The following is an 11,487-nucleotide window of genomic DNA, read 5'->3' as shown; positions in this document are numbered from 1 at the left end:
TAGTCAAACACAAGTTATTGGATCAATGCAGAGGTAGCTATATGAAATCATATGGCATGTGTTATACAGGAGAGCAGACTAAATGATCTAATGGTCCTTTCTGGCATTAAAAATCTATGACTATAATGGAAATTGGATTCATTACAAGTACATATTCTGTCTGTCTAAAATTATATTAATCCTCCTTTTTGGGGTTTCTTCCCCCTCCCCCCAGCTTCTTTCAGAATCTCTTTGCTGGAACTTGTTCTTTTTTGACACATCATCTTAACTACAGCACAAACTGTCTTATTTTTAGATTTGTGAATCATCTAAAAGGACAAATATGTTGGCCAAAATATATTTACCTATTCCTGACAATACTGTACTGCAAAGCAAAGGTGTATTGGAACAGGCGGAATTTAGCTGTGACCAGCAAGTTAAACCCATAAATGGAGAAGTGGGAAGCAGTAAGTTACTTATACGTGAAAAAGATTTGAGCCTGGCTTAGTGGTTTGTTGGCAGAATAGTGCACTGCGAGACCGAGGTCTTAAATCTAAATTCTTTGACTGATGCTTGAAGAAGAGTTGATAGTCTCCTCGGGGAGTAGTGTTTGGCCTCCTTCCTCCTGACCTCTTACACCAAACCTGTGGTAGTATTTAGTATTTTTCAGAGCTATGTCAGAGTGAAAGCACTTTGCATTACTCTAACACTGAGACCTTCCTTTGAAATGCCCTTCCTGTAGCTCACTCTGCCATGACACAGACACTTGGTAGTTCCTCCTCATTGGCAAAATGATGACCATTCACCATCCAGGATTTTCCTGCTGTTCGGAGCGTCCTTCTCTGCTTATCCAGTTCAATTAATACCTCACTGAGAGAAACACATAAGAAGTTTGACTTCTTTGAGTAGTGTCCCTATGATTGCTCCACTTCAGGTGCACGTGCATCTCTGGAGTCCTTGATCGGAGATTTTCTGTTAGCAGCATCTGTTCAACCTGCACATGCATTCTATGAATCCTTGTGCCATTCACCGAGGTGAGATAGGGCTGCCCGGTGAACCGTTCTAAGTTCCTAATCAACCATCTCAGCCTGAGACGGAGCCTTAGTATGTCTGCCTTGAGCATGCCTCGTCTATCTCATGCAGTTTCTTATGGTTGGTTGTTTAGGATTAGCTTAGTGTAGTTAATTGTTAGTAGATAGTTTATAGTTAGTTAGTTAGATATAAGTAGTGAGAAGATTTATTTGTTTCCTTTCCCTCCCTTTGGAGAGTCTTATTCTCCTGATATAGCATGCCTGGCTCATCTCTCCTGTTGAGAGGCTATACCTGTTAGTGACCCATTCCAAGTATATTTGTTTGAGGGAGTCTCACATCTCCCAGAAATGCAACTTCTGCCTGGCCCTCATATCCAGGGCAAAGAAGAACAGTGTGATTGAACTGAGACTGTTCATGATGGAGTGCTCCCTTTGACATGCTTCTGAGTCAGGTCAAGAGTTTCCCCCACCCCCACTCCACCTGTCTCTGGACAGATCAAATGGCCCTTCAGCCTCAGTGCAGGTTCCTAAGAAAAGGAAGGCTATGGAAACTTCAGAGAAAGCTTTGAAGAAGAGGCACTCGGACACTCTCATCTTAAGGAGCTAGTTCTTAAATGGCCCCAGTCCTTTGCTATATCCACATTCTTGGAAGCCTCGACCTCTCGGCTCTGTACCATAGAGGCAAAAGACTCCTCCTGTACTAGCGGGGCTGGAAAGTCCTGGAGAAACACATCTCTGATAGGGTCCTGGTACCGTCTACGAGGGACAAGGTGGGCATGAATAAGCACTCCAGACAGTTACCTTCTGGCACAGCCCCACTGTCAGTACCTACCCACTGAGCACCCTTGGTACCAGGCAAACCACAGTGTCGGTATATTCCCAGTCAGTGGTACAGCCTTCTTCGGCTACCAATTTGGTACCAAGCCCCTACTTAGTACCACAAGAATTAAGGACTTGTTTGTGACGGATGAACCAGAGTTCCCATTGCTTATGTGTACCAAATGCCTCTGGGTACTGAGACACTGATCTCCAGATTACCATTGTTTTCTGGTTACATGGGACTCTCAACCCTTTTTCATTGGTGTCTCCCAGTTGGAGGTTACTGAGGAGGATGAAGAAGACTTCCGGTTAGTCTTTTCTATTTCTGTACATGGTGCTTCTACATATCCCAGAGCTGCTTATCAGTAGCGATTCACTAGACCACCAACACTATTACATAGGGAGGCTGGAATTGGACAGTCCTCTGCCCCATTCAAAACTGAGTGATAGGCACGTATTGGCCAGAGAGGGGGTGCTTGCGAGAGTCGGGTACGAACTCTATTATATTATGGTATCGGGATGAGGATCTTCAGACCTGATCCACAAGGGCCGTGAAGAGGCAGTAAAACAACTGAGGCTGAGGCAGCCACGGAAACAACAGGCAAGATTTTAACTGTTTTATTGTGTAAAGCCAGAGGCAGAGGCCGAAAGAGAGCCACAGGCAAAGGCAGTAGCACAACAAAGCCAGTGTCAGAGGCAGAGGCAAAGGAGAGCCAGAGGCAGAGGTGTACTGAAAGGGCTCTTGAATGCTCTATGGTAAGAGAGACCTGGGAGAAAAGACCCTGACTGACAGGGGCAAGGAAAAGAATATGCCCTTACTGAAGTGGGGGCAGAAGAGGACTGAGGGAAGAACCACTGCCCCAATCCTGTCTGAGAGGGGAGGTGTATGATGGGCTGGACTAGGTCCTGAGGCCCCCTGCTGGAGGCCTCATAGCCCTGCCTCACCCCGCCCCAGAAAAGAACAGAGGAGAAGTCCTCCTGGCAGCCTAGAGTGAATGCAGAGGAAGCAGCCAACCAAAGGGGCTGCTGGAGCAACCAATCAGGGGCCAGAAGTGCCATGTAAAAGGAAGCAGCAGAGGCAGAGCAGTCAGTTGTTGCCTGGAGCTTGAAGAGGGAGGACTGGGTGCTTGGCTGGCTGGAAGAGCAGCTGGACTGGGGACAGGTCAATGCAAGCACGCTGAGCCCAGAGGACTGAGTCCAGAACCTAGCCAGACCAGGTGAGGGTACCATGAGGGGCCCTGCTGGTCTGGTTGAAGACTGAGCCCAGGCGAGGGCTGCCAAAAGGACACCAACCTAGGGTACCAAGATGGGCCCTTGTTGGGCTGTTAAAGAAGGCAGTGCCTCCGGGAAGGAAACCTTGGTGCTATCTCCCTATACCAGGGCCGTGAGCAAGAACTATAGACTATATACCCTGGAAGGGGCGATAGTGGTCTGCTGAGTGACTGAAGACCGGCCAAAAGAACCATCGGCCAGGGGTGGGGGCACTCGCGAGAGGCAGGTGCCACCCCATCGTAAGAACAGGAGAAAGCAGGCTCACATCTGACCAGAAGGGGGTTCCCGCAAGAGGAGGGTGCCGCCCCATTCAAAACAGAGTGATTGCAGGCATATATCGGCCAGAAAGGGGCACTCGCAAGAGGCAGGTGCTAATGCCATTACAGCCTCATAGAGGTTATAACGTCAAGCTATACCATCCACTTTATGTCCCTCCCTCCCTTTCACGCTTTTCCCTGTCCCTCTTCAGGGACCTCTCTCACGAGCTTTTATTGAAACAAGAAGTGGACTCTCTCCTTCAGCTAGGAGCAATAGAGCTAATCTCACCTCACAAAGGGAAAGGGTGTTACTCAAAGTATTTCCTTGTGCCAAAGGAGGATGGAGAACAATTTTGGATCTAAAACTACTAAACAAAATTTTAAAGCCTCCAAAGTTCAAGATGGTGACTCTGGCAGCTATAATTCCTTCACTAGAGGAAGTAAATTTTGTTTTTGACCCTTGACCTACAGGATGCCTATTTTGATATAGTGTTACACCCATCACACATTAAATACCTATGTTTTACTATAGGCCAGAATCATTTTCAATAGTGAATTCTTCCATCCAGCTTTTCTTTGGCCCCAAGGGTATTTTCAAAGGTCCTGGCAATAGTGGCTGCTTACCTCTGATGAAAAGCAATTCTAGTCTTTGTGTACCTCAATGACTAGCTACTCAAAACCAGTCCTACAAGGCAGTGCTGTCTTCACTCAGACAGCTCTTTTTTCAAGGAATTGGGTCTCCAGATAAATGTATAAAAAATCCATATTAACCCCTGTACAGAAAATACTACTCAGGAGTTTTCTTTGATTTGTTGGCAGCCAGGGCCTACCTTCCTATAGACTGATTCATAACTTTGTCAGGTCTGGTCAGGGTTATGCAGGGGAGTCCTCAAATTACAATAAGGAACTCTTGGGACACATGGCAGCTTGTACCTTTGGGACTGATCATGCAAGGTTATGCCTCTGCTGCTTCCAGGGCTGGCTCAGAATGACCTATTCACCAGCCAGAGACACTTTGGACAGGCAGATCAAGGTTCCTCTCCAGGTGAGAAACTCCCTAGCCTCGTGAAAAAATCAACTCACCGGCAGTGCAGTCATTCCTCTCATTCACCGAGCTGCAACTTTAACTTTGACAATAGATACATCACTTTTGGGAATGGGGGCTCACCTCAATGCCCTCATGACTCAGGGCAGATAGACACCTCTGGAAACCAGTCTCCACATCAACATGCTGGAATTTAGGGCAGTCAGGAATGTCTGCTTTCATTTCCTACTCCTTATTGGGGTAAATAAATTAGGATCATGACAGAAATGTGGCCTGCATATCAACAAACAGGGAGGAGGAAGATCTCCCTCCCTGTGCCCCAAAGCTATGAAACTGTAGAACTGTTGTATAGCCCATCTGTCATAACTATAAAGGGAAGGGTAACAGCCCTCCTGTGTACAATACTATAAAATCCCTCCTGGACAGAGACTCCAAAATCCTTTTACCTGTAAAGGGTTAAGAAGCTCAGGTAACCTGACTGACACCTGACCCAAAGGACCAATAAGGGGACAAGATACTTTCAAATCTTGGTGGGGGGAAGGCTTTTGTTTGTGCTCTTTGTTTTGGTGGGAGTTCGCTCTTGGGACTAAGAGGGACCAGACATCAATCCATGCTCTCCAAATCTTTCTGAACAAGTCTCTCATATTTCAGACTTGTAAGGACAGCCAGGCAAGGCGTGTTAGTTTTATCTTTGTTTTCTCAACTTGTAAATGTACCTTTTACTAGGGTGTTTGCTGTAACTTTGAACCTAAGGCTAGAGGGGGTTCCTCTGGGCTCTTTAAGTTTGATTACCCTGTAAAGTTATTTTCCATCCTGATTTTACAGAGATGATTTTTACCTTTTGCTTTAATTAAAAGCCTTCTTTTTAATAACCTGATTGATTTTTCCTTGTTTTTAGATCCAAGGGGATTGGATCTGGATCCACCAGGAGTTGGTGGGAGAAAGGAGGGGGGATGGTTAATTTCTCCTTGTTTTAAGATTCAAGGGGTTGGATCTGTGTTCACCAGGGAGTTGGTGGAAGAGTCTCTCATGGCTACCCAGGGAAGGGAGTTAGCCCATTGGGAGTGGTGGCAGCGGACCAGATCTAAGCTGGTAGTTAAGCTTAGAAGTTTTCATGCAGGCCCCCACATCTGTACTCTAAAGTTCAGAGTGGGGAAGGAGCCTTGACACCATCAGATCCAAATTTGAGCCATCTACCTCGCAGGTATACAGAACACCACAGCCAGGACTACAAATGGAAGCTAAACTCTCAGATTTTCCACAAAATATTCCAAAGGTGGGGACTTCCAGAGGTGGATCTCTTTATCACCTCCAGGAACAAGAAGTGTTCTCTATTCTGCTCACGAGGAGGTCAGGGCCACCACTCTTTGGGAGACACCTTTCTCCTGTCTTGGACAAAAGGTCTGTTCTATGAGTTTTCTCCAACACTTACACCAATACTTGTGATGAACAAGATCAGACAGGAAAAATCCAGGGTTATCCTTCTAGTACTGACCTGGCTGAGACAGGCTTGGTACCCTTACCTGCTTCAGCTATGCGTCCAACTGCCATTTAAGCTTCCGACCATTACTCATTTCCTCTCCCAGGATGTGGGTTATGTGCTTCACACCAGCCTAGGAGTTCTCTGTCTCAGGATGTGGTTCTTCAATGGTTTGTGAGGTTATAAAATGGTTTGGTTCTGTTCTGCAGAAGTGCAAGAGATACCACTGAACAGTAGAAAGGAGTCAACCCAAATTACTTACCTGCAGAAATGGAAGAGATTCTTCCACTGGTGTTTCCATTGCCATTTCGTGCCTGAATCTGTGTTGCTGACAGTTATCCTGGATTACCTGTTGATCTAAAGAAATTGGAGTTATCAGTTAGCTTGATTAAGATCCACTTTGCTGCGATGTCAGCCTTTCATCCTCTAGTAGACGGGTTCTTCATATTTGCTCAGCCTGTGTCATCTAGGTTCATTAATGGTATGGGGAATCTGCCCCCAGGTTAGGGACCCCACTCTTACTTGGGACCCTAACCTAATATTTAAATACATCATGAAACCTCCATTTGAACCAATGCCAACTTGCTCTCTGCTCCATTTATCTGTGAAGATGCCCTTTTTGGTAGCTATCATTTTGGCCTATAGGATTGGGAGGATTGGGATCTTGATGACAGATCCCCTTCTTTGCGGTGTTCTTCATGGACAAAGTCTCTTTATGCCCAAACCCTAAATTCTTACCCAAGGTTCTATCAGAGTTTAAACTTAACCTGTCCATTCATCTACCAGTGTTTTTTCCAAAACCACATAAGGCCCTACAGGAGACCTGTTTTCATACCTTAGATGTTAGAAAGACACTGGCTTTCTACCTTGATAGAACCAAACATTTTCAAAAGATACCTACACTGTTCATTTCGTCCCAGCTAGATCCAAGGCGTCCACGATTTCTCAGAGATTGTTGAAGTGGATCTCTAGGTGTATTATTATGATGCAGCTGACGTTCATCTCCCTCAGAGGGTGACAGCAGAGTCTTCAAGTTATGAGCAATATCCACAGCATTACTCAAGAACTTTCCGGTATCTGAGATATGTAGAGCCACTACACAGGCTTTAGTACATACATTTTCTAAACATTACACACCTTGATCTATCCCCAAGATCCAATGCAGTGCTTGGCAATGTAATACTCTCTTCAGTTCTAGACCCAATTCTGAAATTCTCACCTCCCACCTGGAGATACTGCTTGGGAGTTGCCTGAAGTTGAGCACTCATCGGGCTACTTCTCAGAGAAGAATAATACATTACTCACCTTGTGCTGTAACTGCAGTTCTTTGAGATGTGTATCCCTATGGGTGCTCAACAACCTGCCCTCTTCTTCAGACTTTTCTCTGTGGGACATTTGGATGCAGAAGGAAATGAGGGTGGTTCATCCATACAGCCCTATATAGCATCAGTGTGCGGCATGAGGATGCATAAGACGCAAGCATGGGCCAATGAACAATGCTAACAGAAAATCTCTGATCAAGGACTCGAGATGCGTGGGCACCTGAAGTGGAGCACCTATGGGGGGACACATCTTGAAGAACCACAGTTACTACACAAAATGAGTAACCTCTTCTTATGAGGTTGCATCTGGACATCATTTGCCTTTCTAGGGAAAGAGAGAAAATAAGATCCATCTCAACTATGTCTTTCTTACATGGGCTTTAAGTATATTTTGGTTTTTCTGTTCACACAGAGAGAAACATCCACTATTTCAGTGCAGTGAAGTAGCAGCTGAAGTGATTTCTGGAGCTGTGACAGGAAAAAATAGCCTGCTCAACTTTTCTAATTGAGGAGGGAAACTCATCTGTGAAGCCAGAAGCTCTCCTTGAAGCAGCAACAAAATGAGGCAGCTTCTGAGGTGGTCTCTGGAGCAGTAAAAGAAAAACCTAGCCCTCCCATCTCACATGTGGGGAAGAGACAGTTCCGGAACTAGCTTCAGTCTCTGAGAGCTTATCTACATGGATACTTAGTTCATGGAAAACCAGGAGATGAATCTAGAGCTCACTAGCTTGCCACACCCTAACTGATAGTGTAGACCTGCTACCAGGCACTAAAAGTTCCATAATCGCTTTGATATACTGATGTTTGCAGTACATCAGAGTGTCCTACAAAACTTTTGGTGCACAAGTAGCAGGGTCCACACAGCCAGTTAGTGTGCTGCAAGCTAGTGGGCGGTAGAGTCACATTTTGGTTTGCTGCATGCTAAATTTCTGTGTAAACAAGCCCTGAGGAAGAGGTGCCTCAGACTTCCACAGAGTGAGGATCTCAATGAGCCTTCTTCATGCTATTTTCTCTGGCATATAGTATCTGAGTGGACCAGTGAGTGCTTCCTGTTTTGCTAAATTTTGCCAGTAGGTTTTAACCTCTCCTCTAAGAAGTTTCCTACAAAGCCTTTTTAAGGATTGCTGGGAGTTTTATTGTGTTTCTGAAGAGTTATTTGAAATCTGTAAGTCAGTGTGTGACACAGAGGCCCAATGGTGGTTCAGTAACCTGTGAGCAACTCTTGTCAGGCTTGACAAACTCACTACACCTAACACATTGCTGTCACAGTATTTATCTGTACAGAGCATCTTGTAAGATATTGAATGACAGCCAGTGGCACATTAGTCATTAATATCATTATGAGTGTGTGTGTGTGTGTGTGTGTGTATATATATATGTATATGAGTACTTACCAATATTATGCTTTAAAATCTGTAACCAAACAAAGGGAAAAACAGGTTTTCTTCCAGACAGGAGTGAGGGTAGTTATTTCCTTGTCTCTAATGTAATGAGCATTGTGGAGCTGAATACAATGGGAGCTGCATTTGTATGTCAACAGGAAAAGGCAGGGGGATGGCAGGATGTGAAATCAGTATGTGAAGACACCAGAGACTAGATCCATGGGCCGGGGTGATGGTGGGGAGAGGGTTGTCTTGTCTTTGGGGTCAAAACAGTGAGCTGGGGGGGAGGAATATAAAGAAAAGCAAAAGGAACATTTTTGATTCATTTCACTGAAGAACACTCCTGGTGGAGGGGAGTAATTCATGAAAAATTTGGATCTTGATTTGACTGAAAATCAGCAAACTCTGCAAAAGGACTTTGAGGGTGAGAAAACTATTTTAGCCAAAGGATTGTAGCTTGCTAAAGTTAGGTTTAGTCTCTTAGAAATGTGTTATACTTTTGTTTCAGTTGTAACCATATCTGTTTCTACTACCCTTACTCAGTATCACTTGAATATCTATCTTTGTTAATAGCTTCTCTTTGTTTTATCATAAGTAGATCTCAGTGCTGTAATATTAAGTAAAGTGTGAATTCTTGGTTGAATCAAATAAGTTGGTGTGTACACTGTCTCTTTGGAGACAGTGGACTTGTTAATTACTGAGAGTGCCTAGTGACTGGTGCTGGATATCACAGGGGAATGCTCTTAAAGGGGGCTCACGGACTTGTGTGCTCCAAGTGTTAACTTCAAAGCAAGGAAGGGACTGGCAGAGTCCTGAGAAGTTTGACTGGGATGGCTAACAGACTGGGGTGACAGGAATCTGTGACTCAGTTTAGCACCAACAAATCTCTCTCTTGCTGAGGCAGGGGGTGGTAACAAGGTAAACCACAGTTCTGGGCACACCGAGAAAGTATAACACAATGGTTTTGCCATTTTCATATCACGTTTTTGTGACTGGCCTAGTGAGCCATGGTTCTGAGGAAGGAGATATCCTCTAATTCAGAATCTGGATGCCAAGTCCAAGAACCAATAAAGAAGGTCTCAAAAGGATTGGGAATAGACCTGTTTTTTCAGAATTCCCTCCCAGTCAATTCCTCACTCCAGCAGATCACAAACTGCCTATTGATCCCTGTCAGAAATTCTTGCTAGATCTGCTAAGGAACTGTACATATTCCCGAAGATCTGGGGGATGAATGGCTCTCCTCCTTTAGGCCCCAGATCAAGAAAGCATCCTGATTCAGAAAAGCACTTAAGTATGTGCTTATATCCTAAAGAAGTCTTGGGATGTGGGTGTGAAAGACTAGTCACTGGGGTGTGGAAGATGTATAAATTAAGATGAGTAGACCTTTAACAACAAATGGCAGGGTTGAAGGATCAGTGTACTTGGGTTCATTTTTCTGAAAATCTCAGCTTTCAAAAGCTGGGGGAAAGCTGAACGAGAGAGAACTTTAAATTTAATTATACTGATTTATTTTCTTCCAACAACTTTTAATTTACAGATGTACCTTTTCTTCTGGATGAAAATGAAACTGAAGAGGTGTGTCTTTTGACATCAGGAAAACTAATGTATTCCTTATCCTGGGCGGTCGATGAGGAAGGAATTCCGTTAGCCCCTGTATCTCAGAAAATAATCTCTGCTTGTTACAGGTAATAATAAATCTTATATTTCTATAAGATTGTCACAGGTTTCACTAAATAGCATCTCATGTTTAATACTATGGGAAAAGTTATGCTAAATTATCATTTGCTTTATGGCAAGGTATTCTGTATAATGCTAATTTACTGTAGACCACAGTTAACCTATTTTCTACAGATTTCTTGGGTGTTTCCATCTTTATTTTTCTTGTAGTCATGACTTAGAATAAGACTGAACCTGATGATGTCTGTGAGAATTGGAAATGTTTGCTAAACCATTATGTATATAGTATATAGGAGCTAATGTATGACAAAATAAGTGAAAGTCTTGCATTCCTTTTTAGTGTGCCAAGAAATATAAATGCAGAAATAGCTACTGGACTCTTGTGGTTCACTGACAGACAGAAGCTTACTGAATGGGCCAAAGAAGTCAAGATTGATCCTAATGACCCTGAGTATTCAGATTTGATGGAATTCATTATGGTAATGTTTAGCAGAGTTCAGTATTAGGAATTTGTAATAATAATTTATAATTGATTCTAGAAGAAACTATGTATTGAGTCTAACATAACAGGAGTTAGGGAATTTCTAGATATTGACTACTAAAGCATTTTTTACAGGAGATCTTTGGCTCCAAGGTTATAAATAATATGGGCCTGAACTGTGAGACTACTTCTGTTCAAGATTTCTGGAGATGCCAAAAGAAGTGGGAGCAAAGCTGAATAATTTATGTATATACTTGGAGCAACAAGATGAAAGTGTTGCTCCCTAATTATAAGTGTGCCTATTTTTATTTTAGATTTTACTTGAATCAGATAGTTACCCCCTCTCCTTTTCTTCCTGTCATATCCTTTTCCCTTTCCCTAACTTTGGTCACTTGCTCTGAACTCTTTCTGGTCATTCTTCCTTCTGGTGTCATACCACACTATGAATCTTACCCCATTGTTTAGATGAACCGTAGCAGACTTAGATCATCAATCTATGGATTCTATGAAAACAAATGATGGTGAAGCCCGGGAGAGCAAATGAATAAAACAATTTGCAGCCATCTTGTGTGATGAATTTTATTCTTTGTTTCTGTTTCAAGTCTTGTCATTTCGGTACATCATTTAGAGATAGGAAGCACAAAATCTGTGGGAAGGATCAGGGGTGAGGAAAACACACTGATGGGGAGCCTCATAGGGTTTTCCCTACTTCATTCACTCTGTGGATCTCAGGGATTCAGAA

The 11,487-nt window shown here is 43.6% G+C and overlaps 1 protein-coding gene across 1 annotated transcript in view; it reads left to right on the top strand.

Moving 5' to 3' along the window:
- The window catches only part of CC2D2B (coiled-coil and C2 domain containing 2B), a 102,121-nt gene that overhangs the window by 36,322 nt on the left and 54,312 nt on the right, over positions 1-11,487 (top strand). Inside the window, exons 12-15 of the mRNA XM_029911376.1 lie at positions 4-13; positions 296-446; positions 10,125-10,272; positions 10,605-10,743. Of these exons, the coding sequence (XP_029767236.1) occupies positions 4-13; positions 296-446; positions 10,125-10,272; positions 10,605-10,743 (448 nt within the window). The remainder of the gene's footprint in view (positions 1-3; positions 14-295; positions 447-10,124; positions 10,273-10,604; positions 10,744-11,487) is intronic.

The sequence above is a fragment of the Terrapene carolina genome, unplaced genomic scaffold (assembly GCF_002925995.2).
Source record: "Terrapene carolina triunguis isolate 2854851 unplaced genomic scaffold, T_m_triunguis-2.0 Scaffold95, whole genome shotgun sequence".
In the NCBI taxonomy this organism is placed as follows: domain Eukaryota; kingdom Metazoa; phylum Chordata; order Testudines; family Emydidae; genus Terrapene; species Terrapene triunguis.
This window is presented reverse-complemented; position numbering and strand designations above follow the sequence as displayed.